Source organism: Cetorhinus maximus, chromosome 1 (assembly GCF_964194155.1).
Source record: "Cetorhinus maximus chromosome 1, sCetMax3.hap1.1, whole genome shotgun sequence".
Lineage (NCBI taxonomy): Eukaryota > Metazoa > Chordata > Chondrichthyes > Lamniformes > Cetorhinidae > Cetorhinus > Cetorhinus maximus.
In genome coordinates, this window is record NC_135879.1 from 177,877,329 (window position 1) to 177,896,871 (window position 19,543).

The 19,543-nt window shown below is 42.6% G+C and overlaps 1 protein-coding gene across 1 annotated transcript in view; it reads right to left on the reverse strand.

Moving 5' to 3' along the window:
- LOC144685630 (putative phospholipid-transporting ATPase IM) overlaps positions 1–19,543 on the reverse strand; it is a 329,489-nt gene that overhangs the window by 67,064 nt on the left and 242,882 nt on the right. Inside the window, exons 21-22 of the mRNA XM_078550359.1 lie at positions 16,774–16,912; positions 8,645–8,825 (exon numbers count right to left, since the gene is read on the reverse strand). Coding sequence (XP_078406485.1) covers positions 8,645–8,825; positions 16,774–16,912 — 320 coding nt within the window. The remainder of the gene's footprint in view (positions 1–8,644; positions 8,826–16,773; positions 16,913–19,543) is intronic.

A 19,543-nucleotide genomic window follows, 5' to 3' on the forward strand; every position in this document is an offset into this window, starting at 1 on the left:
GGCTGCTTAGGAACGAGGGGATGAAGAGCTGCTGCTCCAAAGCAGTAATCTCAGGATTACTCCCTATTACAGAAATAGGAGAATTGAGCGATTGAATACATGGCTGGAAAGCTGGTGTAGGAAGGAGGGCATCAGGTTTCTGAGGCATTGGGACCAGTTCTGGGGAAGGTGGGATCTGTACAAGCTGGACTGTCTAGTCCTGAACAAGACCAGGATGAGTATCCTCATGAGGAGGTTTGCTAGTGCTGTTGGGAAGGGTTTAAACTAGATTGGCAGGGGATGGGAATCTGAGGGAAGTTTCAAATAGGACAAATTCAGAGCAGGGAATGGGACGCAGAAAATTAGCAAGTGACTCTGAAAGACAGAAGGAGAAAAGGTTAAAAAAGTGTACAGCACAAGATTTTGACAGTGTTAAAAGGTATATATCGAAATGCAAAGAGTATAGCAAATAAAGCCGATGAGCTGAGGGCACAGATTGACACATGGTAACATGATACCATTGCTATAATAGAAACGTGGCTTAAAGAAGGACAAAAATGGCAGCACAATTTGTATTTGTGGGTGTTAGGAATGAGTTTTAGCTTTAAAGTTTAAGTTTGATTTGTATTTCTGTATTTATGTGTTAAGAAAAGGTCAAGTTGAGTTTTAGTTTCACTTTAAAAGGTGCTTGTATTTCTAATGAGTTTTACGACTCCAAAAGAGAAGTTAAGCGAACAATAGTAGAAAAAACTGTGCTGTTGCCTAGCAACAGTAGTCCAGAGAGGCAGGCCCCACCAACACACACACGAAAAAATTAAAGAAACAACAGTTTTGAGTTCAGTTTGAAGACAGCTGCCAAGCAGAAGCAATCTAGGAGGGACAGTTAGCCAGTCCCAAGCTAAAGTTGGTTGAAAGTAGCTGCCAGAGAGAGACTGGACCAAAAGGAACAGATAGTAAGTTCCAAGCTAAAGAAGAGAGTCCCCAGATCCAGAGGAGGAGAACAGGAGAAAGTCCCAAGAAGACCTTCTAGTCAAAGGAAGGTCAGGAACCTGGAAAAGGTCCTGCTAAGTGAAATTAAGAGTGAGGAGCAGAGAAAGGCTCCAATCTTCAAGCTTAAAGAGACAAATACTGCAGGAAGCAGATTTAAAGAGATATAAAGGCTTGTGAGAGGCCAGAAGTTCCAAAGAGACAGATGAAAGTCTGTAACCTTTTGCTATGGGCATGTGAAGCAGTGGTGTACTGTTGACGGCTGAGTCGGAGACAGAGAATGCATGGAAGACAGCTTGAAAGCATGTACTGATCCAGGGAAGAGGAACATCGGAAGGAGAGTTCGAAACCCTGGAGGTGAACCCTTACAGAAGGTGCCTGGGAGAAACGTCAGTTTGGGTGAAGATTCCAAAGCGAGTTCTTGGAGGCAGGAGATTGGAAACCCTTGTGCGAAAGATTGAGTGCAGTGAGACCGGTTGGCTCATGGTGTGACAAGCGTCTGGGGGGAGTTGATAAGATCTGGTTGAGGTGGCATCTGTCACTTGGTTTTGGACTGTGGTGTGTCTGACCACAGATTTCCTATTGGTTTACATGGACTCTGTACTTACTGTGGACATTAGATTATAAAGATAGCTTTTGTAACTTGTGTTATCCTTTCAAATCTGTATATATCTGGAAAGGTATATCTGTGGGTGAAGGAGTGTTGTAATATAGTTAATCTTTTCTTGTTTAGTAAAGGTTTTATTCTTCTGTTAAAAGTTCATCAGCTGACTCCTGTGACTCTGTTGAGTAGCCACTCTCCACGTATCTAAACAAACAAAGAAAAGTTAGGATCTATCAAGTCGGGTTCCACCCTGGGATCAGTTGTCCAGTTGCTAACATCAGCTGGGATCGTAACAATATAGTTTTCAGACAGGATAGAAACGGGGATAAAAATGTGGGGGTGTAGCATTATAGGTTAAGGAATCAATTACAGCTGTGAAAAGGGATGGTATGCTAAATGGATCATCAAACGAGGCCATATAGGTTGAGCTCAGAAATAAAAAAGGATCAGCCACGCTGCTAGGAATGTACCATAGACCCTCAAATAGTGAGAGGGAGATAGAAGAGCAAATATGTAGGCAAATTTCTGAGCGCAAAAACAATAGGGCCATATTGGTTGGGAACTTCAACTACCCTAATATCAAATTGAGATGCGAACAGTATGAAAAGCACAGCGGGCACATAATTCTTGAACTGCATTCAAGAGGACTTTTTTAGCCAGCATAGAACAAGCCCAATGAGAGGGATTCTAGATTTAGTCTTAAGAAATGAAGCAGGGCAAGTGAATGAAGTAGCAGTGGGTGACCATTTTGGAGATAGTGACCATAATACAGTTAGATTTAGCATCATTATGGAAAAGGACAAAAGGTAGGACAGGAGTAGAAGTTATAAATTGAGGGAAGAAAAATTTTACGAAGCTGAGAAGTGATCTGGTGAAAGTGGAGTGGGTACAGCTACTTGAAGGAAAATCAGTGACAAATCAGTGGGAGGCGTTCAATAGCGAGATTCTACGGGCAGTGTAGTCATGTCCACACAAAGAAAAAGGGCAGTACTGCCAAATCTACAGGCCCCTGGTCATCCAGAAGCATACAGGATGAGATTGAGCAGAAAAAGAAAACTTATGACAGTCACAAAAACTTAATACTTTAGAAAACCTAAAGGAGTATGCAAAGTACATGGATAAAGTAAAAAAGGAAATGAGAAAAGCAAAAAGAGGATATGAAAAAATATTAGCAGGTAAAAATCAAGGAAAACCCAAAGATTTTTAATCAATACACTAAGAACAAAAGGATAACTAAGGAAAGGGTAGGGCCTATTAGGGATGTAAAAGGTAATTTATGCATTGATGTAGAAGTTGTGGGCAATGTTCTTAGGACTCCATCCCATTCTCTCAGTTCTTTCGCCTCTGTCGCATCTGTTCTGACGATGCCACTTTCAAAAACAGTTCCTCTGACATGTCTTCCTTCTTCCTTAACCGAGGTTTTCCACCCACGGTCGTTGACAGGGCCCTTAACTGTGTCCGGCCCATCTCCCGCGCATCCGCCCTCACACCTTCCTCTCCTTCCCAGAACCATGATAGGGTCCCCCTTGTCCTCACTTATCACCCCACCAGCCTCCGCATTCAAAGGATCATCCTCCGCCATTTCCACCAACTCCAGCATGATGCCACCACCACAAACATCTTCCCTTCACCCCCCCCGGCGGCATTCCGCAGGGATCGTTCCCTCCGGGACACCCTGGTCCACTCCTCCATCACCCCCTACACCTCAACCCCCTCCCACGGCACCTTCCCATGCAACCGTAGAAGGTGCAACATCTGCCCCTTTACTTCCCTTCTCCTCATCGTCCAAGGGCTCAAACACTCCTTTCAAGTGAAGCAGCATTTCACTTGCACTTCCCTCAATTTAGTCTACTGTATTCGCTGCTCCAAATGCGGTTTCCTCTACATTGGAGAGACCAAACGCAGACTGGGTGACCGCTTTGCAGAACACCTTTGGTCTGTCTGCAAGCATGACCCTGACCTCCCTGTTGCTTGCCATTTCAACGCTCCACCCTGCTCTCATGCCCACATGTCCGTCCTTGGCCTGCTGCAATGTTCCAGTGAAGCTCAACGCAAACTGGAGGAACAGCACCTCATCTAACGACTAGGCACTTTACAGCCTTCCGGACTGAATATTGAGTTCAACAATTTTAGATCATGAACTCCTTTAGATCTCCTCCATCCCCACCCCCTTTCCGATCCCCCTGTTTTCCCAATAATTTATATAGATTTTTCTTTTCCCACCTATTTCCATTATTTTAAAATGTATTTCCATCCATTGTTTTATCTCTACCTTTTAGCCTATTTCGATCCCTTGCCCCCACCTCACCCCCACTAGGGCTATCTGTACCTTGCTCGTCCTGCTTTCTACCCTTAATGTCACCTATTAGCACATTCCTTAGATAATAGCACCACCTTCAACATCTCTTTGACCTTATGTCTATCTCCACCTATCACTGGCCCTCTAGCCAGCTCTACTTGTCCCACCCCACCACCCCCTTAAACCAGCTTATATTTCACCTCTTTTCTATTTTTCCTTAGTTCTGTTGAACAGTCATACAGACTCGAAACGTTAACTGTGTTCCTCTCTGCAGATGCTGTCAGACCTGCTGAGTTTTTCCAGGTATTTTTATTTTTGTTTTGGATTTCCAGCATCTGCAGTTTTTTGCTTTTTTCTTAATGAGTACTCTGTCTTCACAAAGGAGAGGGATGATGCAGACATTCTAGTTAAAGAGGAGGATTGTGAAATATTAGATACAATAAGCAAAATGAGAGAGGAAGTACTGGAGGGACTATCATCTTTGAAGGTGGAGAAATCACCAGGGCCGGATGGATTGTATATCTGGCTGTTAAATGAAGCCAGGGAGGAATTGGCGGATGCTCAGAGGATCATTTTCTAATCCTCACTAGATACAGGTGAGGTACCAGAGGATTGGACGTCTCCAAATGTTGTACCATTATTTAAAAAGGGTGCGAGGGGCAGGCCAAATAATTATAGGCCGGTCAGTCTGACTTTGGTGATGGGCAAATTATTAGAATCAATTCTGAGACACAGGATAAACTGTCAACTAGAAAGGAACAGGTTAATCAGGGATAGTCAGCATGGTTTTGTTAGGGGAAGGCCATGCCTTACTAATTTAATTACATTTTTTGAGGAAGTAACAAAAAGGATTGATGAGGGTAGTGCAATGGGTGCTGTCTACTTGGATTTTAGTAAGGCATTTGACAAGGTCCTTCATGGCAGGCTAGTCGGAGAAGTAAAAGCCCATGGGATAAAGGGAAATGTGGCAAGTTGGATCTAAAATTGGGTCAGCGACAGGAAACAAAGGGTAATGGTCGATGGATATCTTTGTGAATGGAAAGCGGTTTCCAGTGGCGTTCCATAGGGCTTAGTGTTGGGTCCCTTGCTGTTTGTGGTATATATTAATGATTTGGACTTAGATATGGGAGGCATGATTACGAAATTTGCAGATGACACAAAAACTGGTCATGTAGTTGACTGTGAAGAGGATAGCTGTCGATGCCCGAATGATAGCAATGGTTTGGTTGAGTGGGCGGAAAAGTGGCAAATGGAGTTCAATCCAGAGAAATGAGAGGTAATGCATTTGGGGAGGGCAAACAAAGCAAGGGAATGCTCAATAAATGGAAGGATATTGAGAGGGGTAGAGGAAGTGTGAGACCTTGGAGTATATCTTCACAGGTCTCTGAAGGTGGCAGGGCAGGTGGATAAGGTGGTAAAGAAAGCATATGGAATGCTTTCCTTTATTGGATGAGTTATAGAATACAAAAGCAGGGATGTAATGCTGGAACTGTATAAGACCCTGGTTAGACCACAGCTGGAATTTTATGTACAGTTCAGGTTGCCACATTACAGGAAGGACATAATTGCTCTGGAGAGAGTACAAAAGAGATTTACAAAAATGATACCAGGGCTTGAAAATTGCAGCTATGAGGAAAGATTGGATAGGCTAGGGTTGTTTTCCTTGGAAGAGGAGGCTGAGGGGTTACTTAATTGAGGTGTACATAATTATGAGGGGCCTAGATTGAGTAGACAGGAAAGACCTGTTTCCCCTAGTGGATAAGTCAATTACCAGGCAGCACAGTTTTAAGGTTATTGGTAGAAAGACAGAGGGGACATGAGGAAAAACTTCTTCACTCAGAGGGTGGTTGGTGTCTGGAATTCGCTGCCTGGTTTGGTGGCGGAAGCAGAAACCCTCAATTCATTTAAAAGGTACCTGGATCAGCACCTGAGGTACTGTAACCTGCTATAGACCAGATGCTGTAAGGCGGAATTAGAATGGGCGGCTAGTTTTTTATTTTTATTTTTTGGCTGGTGCAGACACAATGGGATGAATGGTCTCTTTCTATGCCATAGTGTTCCTATGGTTCTATGAATTATATGGTTATATGGCTCCATGAATAGTGGTGAATCTTTTGAATTCACTACCCCAGAGGGCTATGGAGAGTCACTCACTGAGTATGTTCAAGACAGAGATCAATAGATTTCTAAACATTAAAGACATTCAAGGAATATCGGAATAGTGAGGGAAAATAGTATTGAGGTAGATCAGACAGAATCTAGCTGAATGAGGTGGTAGGCTCAAGGGGCTGAATGGCCTACTCCTGTTCCTATTTCCTAAGTTCCCTCTAGACTGTATACCACTATGCTGCCACTTCTGGTTCTATCCTGCTGGTGGGACAGGACATACCCAGGAATCATGATGGAGGAGTCTGGGATATTGGCTCAATGGTATGATTAGGTGAGTATGTCAGTCTGCTGCTTGACCAATCTGTAGGACAGCTCTCTCAATTTTGGCACTAGCCCCCAGATGTTAGAAAGGAGAACTTTTCAATTTGACTGTGCTAGGTGTTCTGTTATTGTTTCCGGTGCCTAGGTCGATGCTGAGTGTTTAGTCTGGTTTTATTCTTCTCAACTTTCCTGTAGTGGTTTGGTACAGCTCAGTGGTACAGGCGATTTCAGAGGACATGTAAGAGTCAACACAATGCTGTGTGTCTGGAGTCACATGTATGATTGCATTTCCTTCCCTAAAGGACATTGGTGAACCAGAAGGGTTTTCTCAACAATCCGATAGTTTAATGGTCACCATTCCTGAGACCTCTAACACCTGGAGGAGAATTTTCTCCAAGTCGAGCGGGCCGGTTGGGAGCAGGTGCGGGCGGATGAGGAGCTGATCGCCATCCACGATCGGATGCGCGCTGCCATTTTACGTACCCGGTAGTGCTCAGGGGGAGGAGGGAGAGTCGGGGCCTCGAGGTGCTGCCTCAGGGAAATAAAGTTCAAATTTAAAGTTGGAAAAAAAGAAAATTATTCAGATATGTCCCCTCATATAACAGTGTCACATGAGCTGGAACATGTTTATGAATTGTCATAAAAAATGTTATTTCATTAATAAAACCTTCATGAAACCACATCCCGCCCGGTGATGAGGTTTCATGCAAAACGCGAAGGCTGCTTGGGCTCTTCCCCTGCCCACCAACCTTAAGGTTGGATGGGCAGCCCTGTCAATTTGTTTAATTGGTTTGTTAATGGCTTTATCATTGACAGCTCGGTGGGTGTGCAGCTGACTCCGGTGCACGCCCACCAAAATAAAGATCGGAATGACGCGCAGTGGCGTCGGGACGCATGCCCGACATCATTGCACCTCATTTTACACGTTGGCGTGCGGGCTCCTGCACACTGAACAGAAAATTCTGGCCCTAGACATCTAATATCCTGAGGTGGATACCATCTGGTCCTGGGAACTTTTTTATCTTAATTTCCATTGTTTTCTCCATTTCTTCTATCGTTTTTAAACTTTCAGTAAATCAATTTTGTTCCTTGCTGATTTAGGGGTTAAAGAGTCTACAGAGATAGGGAAGAACAAGTCTAAGCAGAATTAAACACAAGGTGAGAACTTTAAATGAGGCAATTAAGGACTGAGAACCAACATGGGCCAGCATGGACAGGGATGATAAGCAAGTGGAACTTGATATGCGATAGGATATGGGCAGCATTTCATGATACACTTCTATTTATTCCCAAAAAATTTGGCCACACAAACTTTAGGCACCATCAGCAATTTTTCTTGTATCCCACGCACTGCTCCCCCACACTGCCTTGCACTGGCATACTGATGACTTTCAAAGATTTCAGTTAAAGGATACAGATCTAGATTTTGGGAGAACACTACCAAACCATCCTCTCTGTACTGCTTTTCCAATTTCCTATTGGCCCATTGGATCTGGCTCAAATGCATATAAGGTGGGATTTTCATTTTCCAAACTTGGATAGGATAAAAATAGCTAAAGAGAAGGTACTTCAAAGGTTGACAGTATTCAAAATAGGAAAATCACATCTCCAGAACTGAACCAATGTCTCAGCCAACAAACTCCAGCCCATACCCACTTCCCCACCATGAAGATAGTGTCAACTACACTGCCAGTAAGGAGGACTCCAGTAAGGAGCGACATTGGGAAATCTCCCAACTCCTGATTCCCACCACCAGGATGAAAATTAGACACCGTGCCTTTTCCTTTGCCCACATTCAGTAACTTCCAGGCAAGATGTAACTTGCAGGTGGGGATCTGTTCAAGAGTGAGTATATTAACACAAGCAAAGTGGTTCAATTCCAGTGAAAATACTAAGGAATTGTGGCATGACCAATGATGAAATAGAAAGCTTTACACATGTCCAGACGCCAATTTCTTCCCCGCATTTAGTTCTTACAATTCATCCAAGTTCTAACATTTTTTGAGGGATATATGTTAGTTACTAAAGTTTGCAGTCAATACTTTACATTTACACAATCAAAAGCCTTTGTAACCAATTTTCTAATCTATGCTTCTATTTAATGAGGCAATGCACTGAGAACAGTCTTGTAAAACTTACACCAATGTTTCTTATCTTTGTTATTCTCGTCTCTATCATTATTCAAAAGAAGTTCAGTAATCACAGTTTAGTCATTTCATTTAGTGTTTCTTTTTGATAATAAATACTTTTTCTTTCAGCAATTATAATTTCCAGGATATCAAGTTATTGAGTTGGATCTCTGCAAGAAAATTGGAACATCTAATTCAGTGTTATCTCTCACTTACCTTTGATCATGCTTACATCATTTGCGCCATCCCCAATTGCTAGCGTTATTGCTTTCTTGTATTTTTTCACCAGTTCTACCACCTGAGCTTTCTGAAGGGGCGTTACACGACAACAGATAACTGTTTTACAAAGGCAAGCTGTTTTTAGGAATTCTACTTCCAAGTCTTCTAAAGCATGTGCCTGTATTTGGGTAGAAAACATATTACCAAATCTAATTAATTAACTATAATTCAGTAGAAATTCATTATCTCACATACAGTATGTACATGATAGAAACAATACAAAGGAATTTAGCATTCAAAGGGTTCAATGACACATTCATTGTATAGCAGTAATTTTAAAGGCTCTGACAACAGCTCTGTAATAAGGAGGCAGTGCTGTTGCCTAGTAGAACCACCTCCAGCATGCCACTACCAAGCACATCTTTTCCTCCCCTCCCCTTTCAGCATTCCAAAGGGACCATTCCCTGCATGATACCCTGGTCTATTCCTCAATCACTCCAACAACCATCCCCTTCCCACAGCACCTCTTCACACAAATGCAGGAAATGTAATACCTTTACTCCCTCTCTACTCACCATCCAAAGCCTCAAACACTCCTTCCAGGTGAAGCAGCGACTTATGTGTACTTCTTTCAATTTAGTATACTATATTCGCTGCTCACAATATGGTTTTCTCTACACTAGGGAGGCCAAACACATATTGGGTGACTGCTTTGCAGAATATCTCCGTTCTGTCTGTAAGCACAATCCCAAGTTTCCAGTGGCCTGTCATTTTAATTCTCCACCTTGCTATCACACTGACATAGCTGTTCTTCGCCTGCTGCACTGTTCCAGTGAAGCCGAATATAAGCTTGAGGAACAGCATCTCATCTTTCGATTAGGCACTCACAGACTTTTGGTCTCAACACTGAGTTCAACAATTTCAGACTGTAAATTTTGTCCCCCCATTTTGTTTCCTTTACTTTGCATGTTTCGGTTTTTCTCTTATTTTTGCTTTCAGACAGCAGCGCACCTGCTCCAGGCACATCTTTCGTTTTGTTGTTTCTTTTTTTTTGTTTTTTTTGCCCCATCACCATTCCCTTTGGCCCTGTAAGACAAACTGTTCTGTCATTCAATCTCTCCTGTCTTCCACCCTATCACAGACCTTCCTTTGTCCTTGTCCCATCCACATAATGCTTGCTCAAAATCAATTACATCTCTAACTTTTCCCAATTCTGATGAAAGGTTATCAACCTGAAATGTTAACTGTTTCTCTCTCACAGGTGCTGCTCGACCTGTTGAGTATTTCCAGCATTTTCTGTTTTCAGTTCAGATTTCCAGCACCTGCTGTATTCTGCTTTTCAATCAGGGATGGTATCTCCTGTTAACACTGGATGCATGGATTACATATAGGGTTTATAAACAATTGTCATGAATTTGTTGTCTGAATTCTTTGAAAATTGGGAAGAAAGGATGAATTTATTTACTCAGTAGTTTGTGTGGGTCCTGATAGGAAACTGGACATATAAATGATAATCTAATCTGATCTGTTAGGGGCAAAACTTTCACTCCAAGGCATTGACTAAATTGTGAGTCATAGATTGTTCCTTAATGATGAGTGTAGGTGAATGGATTAGGAATTTGGTATCCTTGATGAATATTCTTGTTAGGGTATTGATCCCAGTAATCTTACACAGCTAGGTCCTTTTTAACTCGGGGCAGGATGGTGCCCAAAAGTTGAGGAGATAAAATACCACTGGATTGGACTGGTATGACTTTGGACCTGTAAGTGGGCTTTGTTGATTTTAATCTCACCTATAGAGTTTCTGTTGGGTGGGATAGTGGTTAAACTGAGCCTGTGATTCTATAAAAAATCAATGGAAATGGAAATGTTAATGAAAATACATGGTTTATGTAAAAAGGCAGCAAGCTGCAATGTCAATTTTACCCCTGCCTGGCATGTTCAAAATCTCTCCCTGTGTATCTAAAAAAGGGTGAAAGAAAGCTAGTTATTAGTTGTGCATTTCTTGTGACCTTTAATTGACTTTAAGATTTTCCAAAGAGCAATCGCAGTAAGGTGGTACAGGTCTTGTATCCGTTATCTGAAATCCTCGGGGCCGATCGTGTTTCGGGTTCCAGATAATATTGGTTTTCAGACACCACATAAAGGACTAGGCCTAGCTACATTACAATTTCCCTAAGCCTAGGCTAGCCATAGTCTAAAGTAAATAAAATGGCTAGAAAAGTATCATGATTGTAGGTATAACCTTTCCTACTGCCTTTAGGGGTCACATGATTGTACTAACGAATGAGCCTTAAGCATGGGTAATCCTGCGGGCAGAGCTTTTTAGTTGATGACCTGGTTCAAGCATGTAGCTTCTAAATGAGCTCAATAATAAAGTTATCCGTTTGAAGTAAGAAACCTGTCCCGTACATCAAGTTCATTACAATTGGCGACGAGGATGAATAGCTCTGCCGCTGCACCTCGCCTTGTGAATGTGAGTACATCAGTTCTTAAGGAAAGAAAGAAAAGTATACACACCAGTCACGCCACTCTTCAGCAAAATTGACCTTATGATTCACCCATGGAAAACTGGAGCCAGTACATGGAACACCTAGGTTTTTATTTTGTGGCAAATGAAATAACAGTGGAGGAGAGGCAGAAAGCAATTCTTTAAAGTGTCTGTGGTAGCAAGACATATAACCTCATCTGCAGTCTGATGGCTCCGAATGCGCCAAAGTCTAAATATTTTAACGAATTGGTAGACCTCGTGAAGACGCATTTTCAGCCAAAGCCATTGGTAATTATGCAGAGGTTTAAGTTTAACTTCAAAGTAAGGGCCCCCGGGGAGTCCATCGCAACTCATATAGCGAAGTTGAAGCAGTTAACAGAGCACTGCGACTTTGGAGATACACTCAATGACATGTTGCGGGACTGGTTGGTTTGTGGCATTCATAATGGCGCCATTCAGCGCCGTTTACTTGCACAAGTTAATATTGATTTGACGCGTGCCATGGAAATAGCACTAGCAATGGAAAGTGCTGAGAGGGACTCGCAGGCTTTACAGAGGGTGCAACGTGGCCCTGTTCTTCAGTTGGGGCAGGAACCGACTGCAGGGCACGGCGTGAAAACCAGAGACAGCTGTGAAGCGGAAGACAGTCTCTGCTGCTCGAAAAATGAAAAGACATAGTGGAAGCATCTCAGCAGTGATTCAGAAATTAATCTGTTACAGATGCGGGGGTAACCATGTACTGGAAACCTGCAGATTTAAGGAGGCAGAATGCCATTACTGCGACAAAAAGGACATGTAATAAGGCAATACAGGGCGAAATTGAGACAGTCAGTCAGACAGCAAATCAAGATTATTGAAGTGCACAATATAACAGAACCAGAAGCTGCTGATACTAATATCTATTCTCTATACAATGTCAAAGCAATAAAAACTGAACCAATAACCATCACCCTTCAAGTGAATGGGAAGCCTCTCGTCATGGCACCTAGACACAGGAGCCTCGACCACAGCAGTAGGAGGACACACATTTAAATAGCTAAATGAAGGTACCCAGCTACTGAATCTGCAGCAAACCACAGCTCAACTGCAGACAGGGCATCACCACAGTACCTGTGTCCAGTGACCATTGTAACAGGTGAAGGACCTAGTCTGCTGGGCTGCGATTGGTTACATAAAATTAAGATCAACTTGTCAGAAATCTTTCAAGTGAGAACAGGAAGAGTTCCTGAGTTGATAAGGGAGTATGACAGTTTATATTGGAATGAGTTAGGAGAATTGAAGGACCTTCACAGGATGCAAGGATCCCTCAGGTCAGAGTTGGTTCCACTGGAAAATCATGAAAAGAAACAAAATTAACATAGTGCTACTCTGAACAAACTGAAGAAACAGTTGGCAGAGAAGACTCAACAATGTTCAATATTCCAGGAAGAGATACAAAAAGACAGAAGAGCTGAAGAATCAGCTGAGTGAAACAAAAGAGGCATTTGAAGGGAAAGTCGTGGAACTTTCCAAGATGTGAGTGGGTAACGAAGCCATGGGTAGCTTAACCCCCAAACTGAACCAAGTTAAGATTTTACCAAAGAGAAATTTGACCGACTGTGAAATCAAAATGAAGGACAAGACAAAACTGCGGCAAACAGAAAAAGAAAAGACAGAAATCAAATCCGAAAGGCCAATAGGCTATGTCTCCAGAACCCTTTCTGCAGCCGAGAAGAGTTATTCACAACTTGAGAAGGAAAGTTTATCAGTAAAATTTGGCGTGAAGAAATTCCACCAGTATCTGCATAGACGACATTTCACCGTTGTGTCGGACCATAAACCATTAATGAGTTTATTTCATGAGGATAAATCCATTCCGCCAATAGCATCAGCAAGAATTCAACGCTGGGCTTTGATTTTATCAGTGCATGAGTACACCTTTATGCACCGTCCTGGTGTGCATATTGCAAATGCAGACGCAGTCAGTCATCTTCTGTTACCAGATAGCATTGTACATGCTCCAGTGCCACAAGAAGTTGTGCTTGTGTGGAATTTCTTGGACTCTTCACCAGTATGCACAAAGCAAATAAGAAGTTGGACAAACAGGGATCCAATTTTGTCAAAAGTCCGAGACCAATTATTGCAAGGATGGTCGAATTCACCAGTATCTGAAGAGATAAGACCATTTCATGCCCGTAAAACTGAGTTAAGTTTATCAAGATGGAATTTTGTTGTGGGGATCAAGAGTCATCATCTCTTCACAAGGAAAAGAACCACTCTTGATAGAGCTTCACAGTGCACATCCAGGCATTTTGAAGATGAAGATGCTTGCGCGAAGCTATGTCTGGTGGCCAGGTATAGACAGTGACATTGAAAGCACGGTCAAGCACTGTCTCCAGTGTCAGCAACAACAGCAGCTGCCCATTTCAGCTCCACTGCATCCGTGGGAGTGGTCTGGTCGACCCTGGGTTCAGCTACATATAGACTAGGTAGGTCCATTTTTAGGTATCATGGCCTGAATTTTTCGGCTGTCGGGCACAAGCGATTGACGGGCCCAGGAATGGAAGGGAAATGGGCTACAGGCCACGATTGGACCCGACCGCGATTTCACGCTGCTTGGCCATTTAATAGCCAGCCAGCGTGAAACATGCGCCAAAATGCTCAGCGCTGCTAGGTGGGGACGGGAAGAGGGCAGGCGCCTACGTAACCAAGGGTGCAGGTGAGCATTTCAAGAGAGCTCCCTGAAGGCAGACAGCTGCCCCAGCGAGCTGCAGACCTCCACAGACTAAAGGACACGACACAAATGCTGTAAAATATGTCCATGCAACACAATCAAGCACCTGAAAGCATACCTCATAAAAAATAGAACCCAGGTATCTCTTTTTATTTTACTTTCCCACAGAGATTCCATCTCGCCCTGGATCGAGGTTTGAGCAAAAATGTGAATGCTGCCTGGGAGAAAGGCCTGTCCGCGAACCATAAATGTGGATGGGCCACGTAAAATCGCTGTTGATTACATTGTTAATGGGCTTAATTGCCCACTTAATTGTCGGTGGGCGCGCACGGCAGTTGGAAGCGTGCCCACTGAGCGAAATATCGTGTGAGTGCGTGATGATGTTGGGACGCTTGTCCAACATCATCTCGCACAATTTCAGGTCCGGAAGCACGATCAGAAGCATGCCCGCATGCGCCTGCCCATCAACTTCCCTCCCCCGATGGGGGGAAAATTGAGCCCTATGGGTTCAACACCGTCTGAATTACAGATGAAATGCTGCCTTCGTACAAGGTTGAGCATGGCATTCCCACAATTACAGTGGAAGGTAGAGAAGAATCATAGTTAAAAATTGAAGCACAATATTCATAGCAAAGCTCAAAGATTTACTGTGGGGGATACAGTTTTTGTGTGAAATTTTGAAAATGGACATAGTTGGGTTCCTGATATAATTGTCTCTGAAACTGAACCGTTGACATTCCAAGTGGAAGTGGAAGGCTGGATTGTTTGAAAACATGTGGATCATCTAAGGAGTAGAGAGATATTCCAACAACCAGCTATTCCACCTGTAACAAATGTCAAACCTTTAATCCCTGAGGTGATAAATAAACCTAGAATAGACATACCTGATGTCTCTGTTGAATTGCCTAATCCTGAACTGCCATTGTCTAACGATGTCCCAGATGCTGCAGTTCCTGATCATGTCGATCCAGTGGGAGAATCTCAAATGGTAGAGCTACGTCGCTCTAACCGAATTAGAAAACCACCTCAGAGACTTAGTCTTTAATCACATGACCTGTGTATATATGTATATGTTGTGGATTAAAATATTCTTTGTAAATAGGAAATGTAAAAAAACTAAAGGGGGAGGAAATGTAGTGATTATAGGTATAACCTATCCTACTGCTTTTAGGGGTCACGTGATTGTAGTGACGAATGAGCCCTAAGCACGGGTAATCCTGAGGGTGGAACTTTCTAGTCGTGGACCTGGTTCAAGCACGTAGCTTCTAAAAGAAACAAAAACAGAAAATGCTGGAAATTCTCAGCAGGTTAACAGCATCTGTGGAGGGAAAACCGAGTTAATGTTTCAAGTCCGTATGACTCTTCTTCAGAGCCCTGAAGAAGAGATGTGGTTGGCAAGGTTCATGTTGGTTCGGGTCGTGTCGGCCCAGGTAAGGGATTGCCCACACTAAAGATCGGGTGTGGTTGGCGAGGTTTGTGTTGGCTCGGGTCAGGGACTTCACACACTAAAGGTTGGGCGCAAGTCAGCGAGGATCGTGTTGGCTCGGATCAGGGATCTCCTGCATTAAAGGTTGGGTGCAGTCGGTGAGGTTTGTGTCGGTTCAGGCCATGTTGGCTCAGCTCAGGGACTTCCCATGCTAAAAGTCGGGTGTGGTTGACGAGGTTTGTGTTGACTCAGGTCAGGGACTCCCTGTGCTAAAGATTGGGTGCAGTCGGCAAGGTTCGTGTTGGCTTGGGTCAGGGGCTTGCTGCACTGAAGGCTGAATGCAGTTGGCGAGGTTCTTGTCCATTAGGATGTTGTGTCAGCTGGGGTCACGCGCTAATGGTCGATGAGGTTCCAAAAAGTGGTTTTTTGATGTGTTTGGTTTCAGGTTTATGGATAAAGGATACTTGACCAGTACCACAATTAGACATGATTTCATTAGGGCACACCGGTTTACAAACACCTGCACCTGAGCAGCAACAAAATACACCGGGATAGATTTTAACTCCCTTCACTTGGCAGAAACAGTGAAATAGGAGTTAACTTGAAGGTGGTTCGCTTACTACCTGTTGCTGCTCATCTGCAATATTTCATGCAGCCATCCACTCGGTGGTTGAGGCACCCAACCTAATCATTAATCCATGGAAACCGGTACCTATGTTGTACATAGGACCCTGATAGACTGCTTACTGCCTGCTGGACTGATTATCTGCTGTGAACACGCTACTCAGTAAAACCTGTGAGAATAGCAGAACAGGGTGTTAAGATTATTTTCAAAGTGCTAGGAGGGCGCCTGATGGTTGAATTCTCCCCCACTGTGTACTTTACTATTCTTGTCTTTACGGAGCCTTGGCCCAAGAATTCCATGGGGTGTGGGTAACATTCTGCATAAATGTTAAGATTGATCTGATGGACTTGCCAAAATCAGGAGGTGGTTCACAGTTTTGAAGGCAACAATGACTGCCCACACCATTAAAAGGTTTTCCATTATGGAGAGACCATAACACTGTTCAGACCTCCCAGATGCGCCCCAGCTCCATTATTTAGGAGCCTATTACTGACAGTTGCTGCTCCTGCTGTACCCCTCCTTGCCCCTACCCCTTCCCACAACCCCTACACCATCACTTGAGGATATTTGGTGACTTTGCCAACGATCTTAAAGCCTTGTATATCCCTGGACCTGTGGACAATTTATGAGGGGTTTAGGCAGGGGGCAGCAACTCCAAGCTGCACACCAGGTCTCAGTCTTTATTCTGAACTACTGGCATATTTCCACCAGATGACTGGCAGATTCCAACCTCATTTTATTCTCTGGATAAACATGAGCAACATCATAGGAATTTTACCAAGTTTCTCAATAATCACATTCAAATCCTACTCTTCAATAAACAAAAGGAACAACTACCTCACTTTAAAGGTGTTATGTAAAGGTTTCTTACCAGGGTGTCTCCATTGATCACTAGCCCATACTCCCCATCAGCATGTTCTTCAGGTAGGATAGGGGGTTTCTTTGGCTGCTCGATGCTGATTACTTCATTTTCTGTTTGGTCCTGCTTCTTCATTGTTGCTGAAGCTTTTCTACGTGCACAAGAGTATTAATTATATGCCAAATACATGACTTGAAGGAAAATTATATAAACTTGTAATTTGCGTGTTCAGAAGGATAAGTAGTAACTTGATTTGATACTAGAATATATGTAAAGTTCTCACTAACTTAAAATGTTAAATAATTCAATTTACATACGTAGCACAGAAACAGGCCAACGAACCAGCTAGTTAGGCCCAAACAGTTTATGCTCCACTTAAATCTCCTCCCACCTTTCCTCATCTAAATCTACCATTATAATCCTCTATTCCCATCTCCCTCATATCTAGCTTCCCCTTAAATGCATCAATACTATTTGCTTCAACCACTTCCTGTAGTAGCGAATTTCATATTCTCACCACTCCTTGGGTAAAGATGTTTCATTTAAATTCCCTATTGGATTTAGGAACATAAGAGCAGGTGTAGACCATTCATCCCATCTAGCCTGCTCTGCCATTCAGTACGATCATGGCTGATCATCCACTTCATTGCCTTTTTCCCACTGTTATGACGTGGCAGCTGATGTGTGCCAGGTGGACCAAATCCACAAGGGAAACGGCTGCACTATCACAATGGTTTTGCAATTTGTATTTCTTATGAGATGTATGTATTGAATTCAGAAGTAATGAGTCCACTAAGGCCTTTAGAGATTTTAAAAATTAAATTCAAAGATGTATTAACAAAAGAAAAGATTTCAAGCATATACATAAGATTACAGTTACTTAATACTATAATAAATCCCAAAATTCCTAATTAATCTAACTCCCAACTACACACCCACTTTAAGGCAACAGTCTAAAATAGATTTTAAATTTAAAAAGCAAGCCTGGAAGTTACCACAGCACCCATTTGATAGTGGAATTCCAAAGGCTTTTGTCCAACTTTAGTTACTGGACACAGCAGACTTTTGCAAAAATGGCTGGTGGCTTCAAGGCTGTTTCACACACTCCTGTTAGATCTTACAAGGCCCCCCCCAACATGGTCTTTCATTCCTCTTTGTATATGTTTCTCTCTCTTTAACCTGTAAATTCCATTGTTCCATATGTCTTATAAACTTACTTTTCCCATAATATAAAAATCTTTCATGTTGCTAATATGATCTCTTTCCTTTTGGGAAAAATAAACACATTGCTTGGCCTTGCTTGTCTTACCAGTTGTAAACATCCTACCATCCCTTTGAAATCCAAACAACTCCTTCACTTATCTAAAAATAAAAAATTCCTTCACATCTTATATGCTAAGACCTCATCCAGGTTTACTCATTAGCATTGTGCCTTCTACACATAACTCCTTTTGATAATTTCAAGCTTGCAGTCTACCTGACATTAATTTAATTAAATCAAACAGACAGAACCATCTACACTCACACCCATAAACCTACTTTACAATAAACTACAATGATATTATGAAAAATATATTATTTTCATGACACCACACTATCCCCATAAACCTTTATGTCATTCGTATTTAGAAATCTGTCAATCTCTGCTTTAAACATACTCAATGACTGAGCTTCCACAGCCCTCTGGGGTAGAGAATTCAAAAGATTCACAACCCTCTGAGTAAAAAAAAATTCTTCTCATCTTGGTACTAAGTCGCTTCCCCCTTATATTGAAAGTGTGTACCCTGGTTCTAGACTCCCCAACCAGGGGAAACATCTTACCTGCATCTACCTTGTCCATTCCTTTAAATATTTTGTGGGTTTCAATGAGATCATCTCTCATTCTTTGAAACTCTAGAGAATACAGGCCCAGTTTCCCCAATCTCTCTTCATAGGGCAGTTTCTTTGTGACTATTTTATATTGATGGCCTCTAGTTATGTTCTTCCCCACAGGAGGAAATATTCTTCCTGCAATCACTCTATCAAAACCTTTCATAAAATTAAATACCTCTACTAGGTCACCTCTCAGCTTTATCTCATGAGAAAAGAAACTCGGTCTGTCATCATTTCCTGATAAGTTTGCCCCAGAGATTCTAGTATTACCCCTGGAAATCTTCTCTGCACCCTCTCCCGAGCCTCTCTATCCTTCTTATAACATGACATCTAGAACTGCATGCAGAAAAGTGAGGCCTAAACAAGGTTCGATACAGGTTTACATAACTTCCTTATTTTTCAATTCTATCATTCTAGAAATAAAGCCTGTTGCTTGGTATGCTTTTTTATTACTTTTCTAACCTGTGATGCAACTTTTAGTGATTGGTGTATTTGTACTCCTTTGTTCCTCTGCCCCACCTAGACTTGCGACTTTCAAATAATAAGTGAACTCACTGTTCTCCTTACCAAAATGTGTATGACCTCACATTTATCTGTGTTGAAGTTCTTTTGACAATTATTTGCCCATTCTGCAAGTTAATTTTAATGCCTAAATATCAGGTCCCAACAATCCAAGCGGATAACATTCCAGCTGAAATGGGACAAGCCACAGGAAACCTCCATGCAGTGACCATCCCATTTGGAACATGAGGCAGAGATTTCTTACTTCCCATATTCCTGGAAGGTGCCTGTACCAGCGGGAAGCATCTCAGGTGCCCACCAGCCTGAGACCTAGAATCAGGGCACAGGGCCTGGGCTGGGCTGCAATCCCAGCACTTTCCCCATTCCCCGACCCTGCCCCAGGTAAGTT